Below are 15479 nucleotides of genomic sequence, written 5' to 3'. Positions count from 1 at the left end.
GCTGCCACTTGCACGCCCCGCGCCGCTCACCGCTCCCACTGTCCCGGCTGCAGGCGGGCGGGGGTCCCGGGAGGGTGCGCGTACCCAGTCCTCCGGTGTCTCAGGCCGAGGTTGTCCTTGAGGGGCGGGCCGTCCGGAATGCCCACCTCGGGGCGGGCGTGGGCACTGTCCAGGACGCCACCATAGGGCCGGCTGCCCCGTTCCCGCTCCGCAGCACCGCGGTCCTCAAAAAGCACGGCGCCGCTGAGCTTGTTGAAGACGATGGTGTTCATGGTGCGCGCTGGCAGGGGCGCGCCGCGCGGCCGCAGCGCCTCGAGGCCTGGCCGCCGGGAGCTCCGCAGGGCTCGGGTTCTAGACGAAGAAGATGCATCACGTTACTCGCTCAGTGCTCACGGCCCAACGCGTCCCGAGCCCCGGGCTTGGCCGAGGCTCTGGGCCCGGGAGCCGAGGGGAGGAGCGGGGCTGCGGCACCTGGACACGGGAATCCTTGCTCTCCCCACCTGGCTACACCGCTAACCCGCCAGCCTCCCCTCCCCCCCCAACCCTGCTCGCTGGGGGGACAGGTCCCTACCCTCCTTCTGGCCCCCCGACATCGAGTTCCCAAGGAACCTCAACCAGGAATAATTTACCTGCGTTGGCAAAGGAAAGTAATTCCTAAACGAGTTCTTTTCTTGGTTTTAATCTGGAAGAACTGCAATCGGGTTAGCGGAGCCCGAGAGGCGCGGGGAGGGGGGTGTTGGTTCTTCAGGCACAACGGAAGTCTAAAGCATCGCGGAGCTCCCACTCGGGTTAGAAGGAGGGATTGGAAGGAAGGGAAATTTGGGGGTAATGTGAACGACTACATCTGCAAGTCCCGGTTAATGAGTCCCAGGCCACACTGGGATTCCGGGGATTTTCATGTTTTCTAGATCCTGGATGGTTTGGCTGAAACCCCTGCGTTCTAATTCTGGCTAAGGTCCCTGGGGGTAGGGGTGAGGGCAGGGAAAGTCAGCTCACTCCAGAGCTAGAAAGTTAAGTGGCGTCAGAGGCAAATGCACCACTTTGTGTACCCCCCCCCCCCCCGCAGTCCTCCTACCACCACCACCCCCACCCCCGCCCGCTCCAGGACGCGCAGGGTCCCGGCGGGTCAAAGGCGCCGGAGACCCGGGCCTCCCGGAACCCGCTGTCAGTGCGGTCCTCTTCCTCAGCGCGGGTGTGAGCCTGGAGCTCGGAGCCCCTCCTCACTCGCCCCTCTCTGGAGCCTCGGGGAACCATTTCAGAGGTTGCATAGGTGTCAGGAGCGGAAGGAGGCATAGCGGTCCGCGCACCACCGAGCCTGCGGCTTCCATCCTTGGAAAAAGCTTGCAGCTCACCTCCGGGGTCGCGGCGGCCCCGAGCCTCTGGCCGCAGAGCGCCGGCCTCAGGTTCAAGCGCGCGCCGCGGCGGAGCAGTGGAGTTACCGCCCCCATCACCCCGCCTCGCGCCTCGGGGTAGCTCCTGTTTCTCCCCAGCCGCCTCCGCACTGCTGCCAGCGCCCCCTCACCCCGCCCCGCCCGGGCCGGGGCAGCCACCCCAACACCGCCAGATCTTCTGCCTCGCAGAGCGCCCACACTCGCCAACGCCCCCTAACCCCGCCCTCCCGCCGCCACAGCAGCGGCCACGCGCGACACTGAGGACCGTGACCACAAAGATTGAGAGACGGCTACCGTCAGGATTCCTGGGGAGGTGCAGCCAGCCTTCTGCGGAGTGCTCAGTGCACTATAAGGCTGAGTCCTCCCGCGCAGGCAGGTACGTGTCTGGAGTGTGCCCACAGCCTCGGCGAAAAGTGTCCAAGCAAATTTCCGTGCTTGCAGCCCCTGTTCTAAGGTCAGGACTAGCCTTGGTGGTGGTGGTGGTTTTTTTTTTTTTTTTTTTTCTTTTTTAAATCAGTGCGCGTAGTGCTTTGCGTTCACGCTGAGATGTTTGTCCAACACACCCTTTCCCACTCCGACTGTGTCTCTCCGCCCCGTGGTCCCATGGTCAACGGCGAGTTTTTCCAGGCGACTCCGCCGTGAGGTTTGCCACCCCGGACCTTTTCCTGGCTGTCCCAAGCCCACGCAGAGGTCGCAGCCACAGACACCCGGCGCAGTCTGGGTCTGCAGGCTGCAGGCGAGTTGGGAGGGGGCTGCAAGGGTCCGAGAGCCGGGTCCGGAAGCGAGGGGTTCGGGGCGTGGGGCGTGGGAAGCGCAGCTGCCGGCCCTCACCCGGCGCCCAAGCGCAGTCCCCAGCGCCCCTTTCTGCTCCTGCACCCCCCACTTCCCCTTGCCCCGCCTCGCTCCAAACTGTCGCTTGGGGAGCTCCCTGCGTGTGGAACTACCCCACCCGACGCCCGCGAACAACTGTAAAGCCGCGCAGGAGCGGCCACCCCGGGGCGCGGACCTCGAAGCGGGGTGGGGGCAGGGCGGGGAGAGCCGAGGGCAGGAGGCAGAGGGAACGCGCCCCCCCCCCCCCCGGAGCCAGGGCGAGCCGCGCGTCCCTCGGCGCCGAGCACGACGCGCGACCCGAGGGCTGTACCTGTGGCGGTGCGGCCGGCGGCCGGCGGCAGGGCGGCTGGCTCTCCCGCGTCGAGGCTAGGCGCGCTCCCATCCCCGCCGCATGTTCTCGGCGCGGGCTCCAGCGCGCTCACCGCAGCCACCGCCGTCCTCTCGGCTTTATTTACGCAGACGGGCGCGCGCGGCCCGGGCACAGGAATACCGAGGCCTTCTCATGTTTCTTGACTGCGCGGCCCAGCCGGCGAACATCCTGCGGGCGCGGTATCCACGTTCCCGGGCCGGCGAGAGGAAGCCTCAGCACCCTCCCGGCCGCGGGGACTGCCGTTAACCTCGCAGACGAGCCGCCGCTGTAGGCGCCGCCGGGGAGGCCCCCCCGGCCCCCCTCCCCCCCCCGCTCGCCGGGTCCTCCCCAGCGGGGCCCGGCTCTCAGATCCACCGGCCCCGCAGGCGCAGAGCAAAAGGGGCTATTTCCTTCACACTTAGGGGAGAAATTGGAGAAGCCGCAAGTAGCGCTCGGCTCGGGCTCCGGGAGCCGAGAGACTGCGGTGCAAATCCCGCGTCTTAGCTGGCCCGAGAGCCGGAAATTTAGCCACGCGCGGCCAGCAGGAGAGTGCGCTGCGATGCGCCCTTCATTTGCTTCGCGATTAGCGGGAGTGAAGTTAGAGCTCAGGTTTGTGCCTCTAACGTGCGAGCATATCACGGGAGGTGCTTGCGCCCCGGGAGCTTCTTTTCTGGTGTCACCGGGCTTCTGAGGTCCGGGTTGTCTCGGATCCAGGCGCACGTCCCGCGTCCGAGGCCAGGGCTGGAGAGGCTGCGCTCGCCGTAGACACAGGGGTGGAGGGAGGCAAGGCTGGGGCGAGGCGAGCCCAGGTGCCCAGCCCACGGTGACCCAGGTAGAAAGAGAGGGCGAGCCCAGGGCCAGGGACCTGCATGGAGGAAAGGGCATGGAACTTGGAAGAATCCCGAGCTGGGACACAGTGCAAGGAGTCAGAATGCCTCTCAGATTCCCTTATTGACGATAGTTCTCTTCCCACCATCACCCTAAATATAAGAGTAGCGAAAGCTGTAATTTGGGTGCAACGGTGAAGCTCAGAGCTTCTGGCAGCCTTGAATATCCTCCAGGCGCCGAGCACGAAGCCGCCCGCGTACTCGCCGCGGGCCTTGCCGCCGCAGCGACACCTTCATCTTTTTGTAAGAGCGAAAGTAGATTTTCCCAAACCTGAAAGTTATGACATCATTATTCTTTTCTCCTTAAAGGTGGCTGGTCAGCTCTGGGGCAGAGGCCCACCTAAGCATCTTCCTTTTATGGCCCTGGAAGTGGTTAAATATATCTATATATTAAAGCTACTATTTCCAAGACTAATCACACCTTCGAATTTTCCATTATGTTATCTCCCAAAATACGCGATGGCAAACCCGGCAGTGGCACAATCTAAAGCAGAACAGGACGAAGGTTTAAGTTTTTGCGCGTTAGGCAGATAAATATTATCATTTGAGCACATTCCCCCCTGTCCTTGTTTTCCCTTCATGTATAATTTGAGGTTGGAACGTTAGCATTTTGTCATTGGCGCCGCACTTGACTTGCTGAAGTGTGAATTCAATATACACATCGGTCTACAGAACTCGCTGTGGGATTTAAAGTCCCATCATAAAATTTCAGCCACAGACTTGCAGCGAATAAGTTTCACAACAATTGATAAATTGATAATTCACAGGAAGAAAGAGAGGGATTCTCTCCTATGGCTCTATGATGGTGGTCACCAGTCATTATAATGAAATCAGCTGTAAAACGCCCCTCTGACATCTATTTTGGTCAGCTGTGCTGTGTAAAGCAACAAGCATGTACTTGGTTGCTTGTAATTTCATTGTACAGTACTGAGTTAGGGAGTAGTATATACTGCATTTTGTTGTTTTAGTCTTAACTGCATTTACACAATTTTAAAATGCACTTAGAGGACTTTCATCTTAGATATATTTACGTATAAGATTTGTTTTCTTAAAATGTGATATAAAATATACAGCAAAATAATCTTTGTGTGAAACATTTTTTATTTGGTATAGGAATAAATATACACACCTTTGTCTTAAGTCACTGAAAAAGTATTGCAGAATTATTTTAGATTATAGTTTAGTAATTAGAATCCATTTTAAAATGAAAAAAAAAAACAGTGAAGGGTTGGTTTTTAAATGAAATCATATGGAGGATCCCTCCATAATATACAAATGGGCATGTGTTTTCTGATAGACCAAAATTTTTATTTTTGCAAGTTTCATCCTCTGTGCAAGAATAAAGTTTCTTCTTTATTTTAACCCACAGTTCAGACACAGTTATCATTATATTAAATTCCACCTCTTCTGAAGATGAATTTTACTGAGCTTCTAATGCTATGTTGTAATCTCAGCATATGAAATGCTGCATTATAATCCTCAGAAGCAAACCTGCAAGTTTTAGAAAACATATCAGAAGACCTAAGAGAATATGTAGTTTGTGGGAGATGGCCATGTGCAGGTGAAAGAAAAAACAGCTTAGGCCAGAAGTCAGAAAATTTGAGTCCTAATCTTAATTTTGGTTAGTTTGATCTTGGTTTAGCCTGAACTTACTAAAGCATAAAAGATGAAGATATTAAGTTTTCCACAAATTTGCCATATGCTATTATTAAGATTTTTTTTTAATGTGAAAGCAATATATTACTACTGCTAAAGCTAGAAAAATGTTAAGTAACAACATTTGGCAGAAATCTTCATTCATTCTGTTAGACCTAGAGTGTCATTATAAACATAAGCAATTTTCACTTTCTAATAAAAAAAAAAGCCTTCATTTTAAGCATTTTGGTATTTTACCAAGGAGCCTGACAGTTCAGAACAAATATTGATTAAAGTTTTTGAAAATAAGGATTGCTTTTAAACTCTCTTTTTCTAGTTATTACTTATAGGCAATGATATAAATTACAAAGCCAGGGAATGACTGTCACTTCCCGTCCAAATGTTATAAAATAGTAAATTTATGAACAAATAGCAGGTTCACCTCACACTTGGCCAGTGTGACTTGTAGGGATACATGTCGAAGTGCATAAGGGAAACAGCGAAGCCCATAGTGAAAGCCACAGCTGCAGAAACGTGGTGGGTGAGCCAGCAGAAATGGGAGCCTCCAAATTTCTCACAAGGCATTTTTTGCTTTGTTTATGATTTAATTTTAATTGCATAAATAATGCAGGATAAATTCTCTCTGAGAGGGCCTTCTCCATAAATTCACTCACAGCCAAGGAACAGAGTACAAGTGAAAGTTCCTCGTCAGCCAGCTCCACCCAGTCACGTTCCTGGGTAGCAACCACCAAGAGGTGGCCACTGCTGATTTGATGTGCAGCCTTTGGCTCCTTCTTCTCTGGGTTCACATACATGAATGCAAGCAAATCATCATAGTTTCGCTTTCTGACCTTTTGAAATAAATGAGACCATAACTTATGCCCTTATATAAACGTACACAGACACACAGAATTAAACTAAAACTCGCTTTTTCATTCGATTTCATAGAGAACTTTCATATTAGGACATATACATGTAATTCCGTATTTTTAAGTCTTACATGATGCTCCATAATCCATTTAGTCATTCTCCATCATCATTTCTGCCTTTTCAATTCTCACTATAATAAACATTAAACACCTTTGTTGGACTATTTCTGCACAAGTGTAAGCATGTTTCTAGGAATCGCTATACAGATGTGGAATTCCTGGGTTGAAGGAGACATGATTTAAAAATTTTGATAGATATTTCCTAATTTCCCTCCAATCTATGCCCCTAAAGTCCCCGTTTGCTGACGTGCTACATAGCATTTCATATATTTGGACATCATAATGTTTGCCAGTCTGATGAGTAAAATAGTGTCTTATTGTGTGAGAAGATTTTCATTTGTTTATAAGCCATTTGTATTTCTTAATTAAAGAAACTTGCTTATAATTTTATTAGATGCCTTGTTAATTTTATAAAGATCCTTTATAAATCATTTTTCCATGATATATATGTTTTATATAGTGCAAATATGTTACCTGGTCTGACATCTGCCTTTTGCCTATTTTGATTTTGCCTTATAGGGGGTTTAAAGGTGAATATAGGTCAATAGGTCTGCATTTTCCTTTATGAATTCTTGGTTTTGTGTCTTCCTTACAATTTTGTGTCTGTATTTTGTGTTTTTATTTTCTTCTAATGGTTTTAAAAAATTATTTTCACTTGGCTCTTTAATCCTCTTGGAATTAATCTGTATATGTTGTGAGGTGGAAATCTAACTTGATTCTTTTCTCTTCTTCAGTTGAATAGCTAGTTATTCCTGTGGTGTCCCTTAAAGAGTTTTCCCCCACTGATTTGAAATTCCTTTTCTGGTGTACATGGCGAATTCCTTTCCAATGTAGATTGGTCTAAGAGATGTTGCAAAACACCCAAAAGGCTGTAATAAATTTAATCTTCAAAATTTTAAAACCATCTTGCGCTCCAAAGACTTCCAATATTATTCTGTTTCTAATTTCAGAGCATGTCAAGTATCGAAATAGTAATATGCATGGCCTGGTTATGGTTCTAATTTAGAAGGCTAATTCAACACTGTTCTAGGACGAAGCTGCCTTTTATTTTGTCGTGTCCTGCTCGAAGCAGGAGAGCAGTTTCGGGCAGCCATAGTCTCCAGAGTAGAGGACGGCTGTACAGAGCTTTTCAAATGCATCACATAACCAAGTGGTAACTGACCACCAGCAATATAAGGTTATTTGTAAAAGTGATGAGTCCCTGCCATCCATCATTTGAAAAAGTAAAATGCATCTTTTTTTTTTCTTGCTCAATACTTAATGGAATGTGAATTACTTTTTTTTTTTTTTTTTCACAAAGCAACCAGTCAATATGAGAACCTTCAATCTGCTTGCATATTAGTCAAATTCACTCTGGACAAACATGCAAATATTTTGTTGCCAACACTCCTCAAAACGTTAGCTACATAAAAAGTACAGAAATACAAATAATGAACAGTCAGTAGAGCTGAGATCCAGGTGGGTTAATGTTCTTTTTCTACTTCCCAGAGCTTGAGACAGGGCCTGAAGTAACCGTGAAGCACTAACACTTCATCTTTTCGTTTCATTCCAAAATATCTTCGGTAGCCACCAATAATCACAGAGTCTCTACTCCATTATACACATGAAAATATACTATATTGTGGAATCTTGAGGTGAAATCTGGAGAACGTTTTGTCCTCAAAATGTGCATTGAAATACAAGAATTTCTCCCAGGAGACTATTCTATCTTGAAAATCAATTTGCTTGCACATCAAAACGTGGCCATTTAAATATAGTGAAGACTTTTGATCACCAGCTAGTATGACTCTATGTTTGGAACCAAATGGACTTCAGGTACTCAATAGAGTTTTAAGATGTAATTACTCTATGTACTTCATGCTGTATCAAGCTTTTGGCTGACCCCACCACCCCATCCATCCTCCCTGCTTTCATTTTTATTCTGTTTTCATGTATGTGTGGTTTATTTGAATAAATTCACCAAAGGAATGCGTGTGAGCAAAAGTGATGTATTCAACTTTTGCTTAATCTGCTTAAAAAGAAATTGCTTGTCTTCTTTAACTCTTCCCTGTTACCAAGGGCTGGAACACGGATGTGACAGTGACCCACATCTATTGATCAGATAACAACTCAAAGAACAGCAGAGAGTCACAAGATGAAAGGAACCTGGGGCTTTGAATGGACCACATGGATGAGAGCTTCCGGGCTTGGGCTCAGATAACTCTTTCTGGGAATGGCTGGACAGTAAATGTGTGAGGTTTTGTGGGTCATAAGTTCCCCGTTCAACTCTGCCACTGCAGTGTGAAAGCAGCTGTAGATAATGCTTGAGTATGAATGAGTCAAGGAATGAGTGTTGCTGTGTTGCTGTAAAACTATTTAATGGACACCGAGGATTGAGCTTTATGTAATTTTCATGTGCAACACAATATACTTCCCTTGACTTTTTTTTTCCCAGTCATTTAAATATGTACAAACTGTTCTTACCTCAGGAACAGAAACAGACAGCAGGCTAGATTTGACGGGAGGTTGTGTTTGCTGGCCCCCCGCACCTGGGCTATTCAGCTCTGGACTCTTATGAGGGACCAATAGACTTCCCCTTCTTGAAGTCACAGTACTTTGGGGTTTCTTGACAAAGGGAACTTAGCCTATATGCTCCATAATGCACACCTGTACAAAGTTACCGCCAGCGGGCTTAAGCAAAGCACTTTTAGATGACTGGAGGCTTTCCCAAACAGAGGGAACTCAAAAGATATCAAGAAAGCATGCTTTCTCCCCTCTCCTCCTGAGAATGTGTTAAATGTGTTTAGAGAATCAGCCTAATTATTTTCACAATATTTTTAATGCTGTTCTTTTTGTATTTTAACCCCCTTAAAAAAAAAAGTATTGACATACCTTTAGACACGGTATTGTTTGGGTTTTGATGCTTATGTTTTTTTTAAGTCATGGAAAAATGGTGATTAATTTATAAGGATTACTGTTTTCTAGCTCACTTCCTCCTGCCTCTCCCCCAAACCCCACAAAATTCAAACTATTTTTTCCATTGTTTTCTTTTAAAATAATCAACAGTAAACATTTATGGGACACCTGCATGCAAAATCCTGTGCCAAGAACTGCATTGAATTTGATTTAAAAGACATGATCCTTGCCTAGCTTAGAAACTTGTTAAGAAAGCCCCAGAAAACAAACATACCTCATCTAAAATGTTCTAAGGTGTCTGATATAAAGATTGCTTGAATCCAGTAAATCTGTAAATCATCTGTAGAAATTGCATGAGGGAGCATAAAGACGATAGAAGGGCCATTTTATGTGTCTGCTAAAAATTTTGTAACCATATTACCAACATCCTTCCCGAAAACATGCAAAAAGATCATTATTTCAGAAATTTGAGCCTGATTGAAAAACAGCATTTTCACCTCTTACATCAGACTTTTTCAAGTTTTATGCCAAAAACCTCTGGGTTTCAAGAGAGATTTTTAGGGCTTCCATTGGAAAAAAAAAAAAAAAACAGCAAGAGTAAACACAGGAGTTGTTAGCTCATCTTTCCTGGTCCTGGCCTTCCTGAAACCTGCCTCTGGTCCTCCACCTTTACACTCTTTTGGAAAACTCTTGAAGGGAGAGGGGGTTTGGAAGAGACGAGTTTTGAGAATAAACTTGTCATATGTGGCAGTGAGGTAATTCTTGAGAGAGAAGCCTCTACCTCTCTCCTAAGACCAATTCTTGCCCAAGTGTCTCGGCTCCAGACTACCCCGGCAGGCAACTTATTGGGGTGGAGTGGTGGGGTGGAGCAGTTGGGCCTTCACCTAGAACTATACAGTGATCCTAAGTAATTAGCTATCTGTTTGTTTTGATATTCATTGATCTTTGCTAAGTGTGCTTTGATGTTGTCAGCTACTACAAATCCTGTTTTAGAAGGGAGTGTGGGCTATACAAGAAAGGGAAAAGGAAAAAAGGTGTTTATGCCAATGAATTGTGCAATTTAAATAGCCCAACGTCTAGGATAAGAGAAGCCCTGTAATATCCAAATATCACAATTTTTTTTTCTTGGACCTGCAGTAGCGGTCAGCTCAAGACAGAATGTCCTAATGCTGCTCTTCTGGACTCTTATAAATGGGGACATAGTTATGGAATAAAAAAATTTACATCATATGCACATGGCACTTACTACATGCCCATGTACCATCGTAGGCACTTAACTCATGTCATTCTCACAGCCATCCTTTGGGGTAAGCACCTATTAGTGCCCATTTTGTAGAAGAGGACGCCTAGGCCTAGAATTGCCCTAAGTCACGGGTTGATCACTGGTGGAGCTAGGATTTGAATGCGGTCAGGCAGGTGCCAGAGCTCATTTGCTGAATCACCTAATTCTGACTAACCTCCTCTCTGAAGGTACGCTGGAAGGGTAGAGAGAAAGAACGTTACTTGACTGCATCATTGTAGGCACAGCTAAATACGTGGTTGCACACCTTTTGGCTCCTCATGCAGCAGCAGGAAATTTGACACCAGTGTGTTTGCTTTCCTTTCTGTATGTGACCTTGGTGGGGAGCAGATAGACTCTCAGTGTCACCCAGAATGTGATGACTTCCCACAGCTCCGACATCATTGCAAAAGGCTATACTTCCTGTTAAATTTCATGTGTGTGTTCAGACTCAAAAGCTAATAACTGCTGACTCTTCTGTGGGTTCTCTCAATCTGGAGAACATCCTTCCTACCAGGCGGTGAAGTGGTTCAGCAATGAAAAACAACATACTTTGGAACACCCCCAGCGATCTGGAAATGTTGCTCTGTTATAGGAATAGACACAGCATGATTGTAAGTGGCATATCCCAAGTGGGGTGAAAACCAGTCGTTTGACTGAGAGGCCTAAAGAGATGATAGTGGCTCCTACGACTTCATGAATTTCTTGCTGTTTTGTCTTGTTTTGTTTTGTTTTGTCTTGTTTTTGTTTGGGATAGCTTCTAGGCCTCCCTCTAATATTCGTGTAGTCCAAGGCAAAAGTACAAATGGACGCCTACACACCATATGTCTAAATATTTAAAAGTTACAAATCAAGCTAAAAACACTGTTAAATAAAATATGTCACATCCCTCTACCTTGACAACTATACTATCATGATGAAAAATCAAAAACTATTTAAAGTTATGATTTTTCTTTGAAAAATATTGAAGACAAGTTGGTTTAATTGTTACTGCACATGTCTGGATGTTTTGTTGTTGGACTAGCAATGTTAAATGAGTAATAAAATGAAAGAGACACAATTTGTAATTTATTATGTATTTATTTAGTTAAATTTATTTTTCTTGTCTTCTTTCAGTAAAGATCACTGTGTTGTTATGATCGATATGCTCTCATAACTTGTGTTCTGAAGGAATTCAAATAAAAAGTAATTCTACTAAAAGTGTCCAAGATATATTGAATATATGAAATAAGTGAATATATTTTCATCAAGAATGTACATTAAAGCAAATATAGAAAATTTTAGGTTTAAAGTTATTTTAATATAGTTTATATATTTTTAATATATATTGTTATGAAGTGCTATTTCATTCTAAAACACATTATATGTAACATTCAAATAGAAAAGAAAAATTAATAATTAATGAATATAGGATTTTAAATAAAGCTGAAATTTTATTTAATATTTTGGAAAATTAATTTAGAATATTCCATATAAATAAAATTATCTGTTCATGCTAGTGTTCAAGGCATAGCTGGTTGTCAGTGTAAAGTATTGATATCTGATTTCATGAATGACAGTCTAGATCTACACACTTATCAATCTTTAAGTGTTATAAATTGTTTAATATTGCAAAATGTTCTGTCACTGCCAGGTGCAACCACTGCAAAGATTTGCTAAACATTGAATATCTTGTATTGGAGAAGCAAGAAAGTGATGCCAGGCACTTCTGGAAAACAAATACTATATGAAGCAAGGCTAGATTGCATTCAGAGGATTTGCTGAGTTGATTAACTTATCTTTTCTCTCTGCTCTTGAAAGAAATGCTCACCTCTAATGTTCTTAGCAGGATAACCAAAACCTTTCCAATATTTGGAAGTGATTACCTTTTATCCTCAGGTTATACAACAAACAATGTGTAGAAGAATTCCTATGGGCCCTGAATGGTATTGGTCACAACAGCAGATTTTTTGGTTTAAAGTCATTCTAATGAGTGCTAAGTCCTATACAACAGAGGCACTGTGTGCTCTTTAATATAGTTACCTGCACACATGTGTGTGATGTAGGTCCTTTCAAAGAAAGGTTCAGGGCAGTGGCCCCTTGTCTGGGTCTAAGGGTGATACTGGTTGTTTCGAGTGCTTTTAAATTTTTTGCATTTATTTACGTACTGATTAACTGACTTCTAAAAAATTTATTAAACTTGGGTTCTCTGATGAATCAAAATGAAATCACACTTACTGAATAATTCCCATGAGTTTATCCTCTGATGAGCCTACAATGATTAATGCATGTGACAACACCTGAAGTGACAGAAAGGAGTGTCATTTTTAACAGGGCAACATACATTTTTAAGAGGGGCAATTATTACAGAGCCGTTCTTAGGAAACAATATTTTCACTAAGGGTCAGGGGATTATACACTTGAGCGAAGTCAGCTTTGCAAATTATTTCCCTTAAGATGAATGAGGAGACAGCTGATTATGGGCACTGCATATGGCTACTACCACTTACCAGCCTTATTCACAGGCAATCATGAGCTCCACAAAATGCTTTTTATTTCCTTCAACACCATGTTTTTCAACATGTAGCTTGTGAACTGCCTTAAGCAGGGGTACTTGTTAAAAATGCACATTCCAGATCCCAACTATACATGCTAAAAGTCAGGTTTCCTGGGCTTAGGCCCTATGGCAATGCTAACACAGATGTTTCTCAAACCATACTTAGGGAAAAAATTGATTTAGGGCAGTGGCGCTTAAGCTTTTTAAATTATACACCCTGATTAGTAAAAAATATTTTGGGCAGACGTCTCTAATATATAATCATGTATTTGTAAATAGTCTATGTGCACTATTGTCCTATTATATCATGTTAATTCTAAAACACAAAAAAAATTTTTTAAAAGGCAAAGGTAAGTAATATTTTTAAAATATCTTTTTCTCTCAGTGAAACAAAAATATTTTTTGCTTCCAGCAAAATATAATTGTTAATAAGTAAATATATATTAATATGATCAACAGGTTTAGTGAAAGTTTTATAATTTGAATTGCTTCATAATTAAAAAAATCTTGGCTTAATAATAATTTAAAAGTTGGGGCTCAAGTTCAGGTTAATTAGAGACTTGTTTTTCATGTCATCTCAAAAAAAGATACTTCAAGACAAGACAGATTCACACAGAATAGGTCAATTTCAGACCGCATTTACCATTTGTTTTCGGCCCACCCACAATTAAAAGAAGAGTTTGCTTAAAATTATGCTTACAAGTCTTCGGGGATCCCTGGGTGGCTCAGCGGTTTAGCACCGGCCTAGGGTGTGATCCTGGAGTCCCAGGATCGAGTCCTACATCAGGCTTCCTGCATGGAGCTTGCTTCTCCCTTTGCTTGTGTCTCTGTCTCTCTCTGTGTCTCTCATGAATAAATAAATAAAATCTTTTTAAAAAAATTATGCTTACAAGTCTTCCTTGATATCAATCAGTTCTTATAAATTAATCACATGTTGCATTTTTATTTTCAACAACTGACTTTAATAATTCGCTTAAACTCTTTGAGAAATTTTTAAAAAGATGTGAAAATTTCTGTTTTCAAGTTTTTAAAGTGTGATTGGAGTTTCAATAGGCAATACAAGTCATTTTAAGGAGCAAAATCACACAATGGTGGGTACACTTGTAAATCATGAGTGTCTTTTGGAAAACAGTTACTTTCTCAATTATTGTTAAATGTCATCTTTACCTGAAGGGGGCAGATGAAGAGTGTTTTATGCTTTTTGTTCTTAAATAACAGCTAAGGTAGATTCCATTGAAAGTCATATCCTCAAGAAGATAAACAAATGACCATGGCTTTTAAAGCTGAAGTTTCAGAGTTGTAAAGGAAATGGTAAAAATGATGAGGCTGCCAAGAAGTGAGCATAAGCTAGATATTGGGAGACCTGTGTTTTATGTCCACTGCTTTCATTTGTATCCCATAAAAAAGGAGCAGTCATCGATGCTAATTGCTGACATTGCCAATTCACTGTGGGAAGGGTATGGAGGCCTCTGGGATAATTGGGTGCGTAGTGGAATTCTTTACTGTGAGGGAGAATAGTAACAATAGCAAGAGCTCATAATTATGGAACCCTTAGGTGCTAGGCACTGTCCAGGGTTTTATATGAATCACTTCATTTCTTACTTACACAATGTCCTGGCACAGTCCTAGAATCAGGTTTTTCTGGATGAGGAATCTGAGTTCAAGGTCATATAGCTACTAAATAATGGAGCCAGGAGTCTGGCATGTTAGGGATTTCATTTGTGGATCTGGGGATTTAAAATGCAGGCCTGGCCCTGGACCTACGATTATGACTCAACTCTGACTTCCCAGTAAGATGGAGGAGGTACTAGAGGGTGCCTGGGGGGCTGAATGCTACACACTCAGGAAACCGACCAATCTCCTGCGGAAGGTGCCCTCTGCAATCTTAAATCTGCAAATAGAGCAGAGGCTAAAATAGCTGATCTTGTCAGCTGATCTTGTGGAGCATTGATTTCCTGAAGACTACAGCCTTCTTGGCAGGATTTCCCCGGTTGTTTTGGATCTCATTTACTTCAGAATGTGTTTCTTTAATTTCTGTGACATATAGAGATGCAATATTAGTGGCTGGGGCAATTTCTTGCCCCATTATAAATATTAGTTTATGTTTTCTTGGAGGGCTTCCTCTGATTGAGTCAATACTTAAGCATCCATTCTATTCCAGGCATTGTGCTTGATTCTTGAGATACAGTGGTTTCAAAAATCTGTCCCTTGCCCTCAGTCTAGACAGAAAGAGGTAAGTGGGTAGGTAGTTAATATAGCACGTTGAGATTGTTTTTAGGGCTAAAACAGCTGTGCAGAGACTTGGAAAGACAGAAAGCTTCCCAAAGGGATGATTTGAAGATAGCTAGGTGGAGAGGTACGGGCTGCAGAGACTTCATTCACGTGTGTATCATCATACTTCAAAATAGGTATCATGTGCTTCCTATCTCTTTCCTCACTTCTGTCATTGCCCAATACCCTCTTCACAGATTTCCTTTCATTGTTCTTCTGTTTTTAATTCCTTTCTTCCTTTAAAACAGAATCACTTTCTTATGTTCAGAAGATATATTATTAGCAATAAACAAAAGGAGATGAGCAAATCTTCACCAATAGTCCTTACCGAAGATTAAGAGTTCTCCGTTTAAAGTCATTGAAAATTATTGCAGTAATCAGTGTGAGGTACCAGAGAGGTCTAAAATTCTAAGGGC

At 43.7% G+C, this 15479-nt stretch overlaps 1 protein-coding gene and 1 long non-coding RNA gene across 11 annotated transcripts in view; one reads left to right on the top strand and one right to left on the bottom strand.

Moving 5' to 3' along the window:
* The window catches only part of LOC144313750 (homeobox protein Mohawk), a 68430-nt gene extending 65601 nt beyond the window's left edge, over window positions 1-2829 (bottom strand). For 3 of the 9 annotated variants that reach the window (XM_077896991.1, XM_077896995.1, XM_077896996.1), the window contains exons 1-2: window positions 630-1034; window positions 31-351 (exon numbers count right to left, since the gene is read on the bottom strand). In XM_077896991.1, the coding sequence (XP_077753117.1) occupies window positions 31-272 (242 nt within the window). In that variant the 5' untranslated portion in view covers window positions 273-351; window positions 630-1034. Of the gene's footprint in view, window positions 1-30; window positions 352-629; window positions 1036-1352; window positions 1372-1685; window positions 1837-2532 lie in introns of those variants that run through there. The other 6 variants (XM_077896988.1, XM_077896989.1, XM_077896990.1 and 3 more) reach the window with 6 other exon arrangements.
* The window catches only part of LOC144313754 (uncharacterized), a 213387-nt gene that overhangs the window by 403 nt on the left and 197505 nt on the right, over window positions 1-15479 (top strand). For both annotated transcript variants that reach the window (XR_013379388.1, XR_013379389.1), the window contains exon 2: window positions 1106-1767. This is a non-coding gene — a long non-coding RNA (uncharacterized LOC144313754). The remainder of the gene's footprint in view (window positions 1-1105; window positions 1768-15479) is intronic.

This window comes from Canis aureus, chromosome 5 (genome assembly GCF_053574225.1).
Source record: "Canis aureus isolate CA01 chromosome 5, VMU_Caureus_v.1.0, whole genome shotgun sequence".
Lineage (NCBI taxonomy): Eukaryota > Metazoa > Chordata > Mammalia > Carnivora > Canidae > Canis > Canis aureus.
This window is presented reverse-complemented; position numbering and strand designations above follow the sequence as displayed.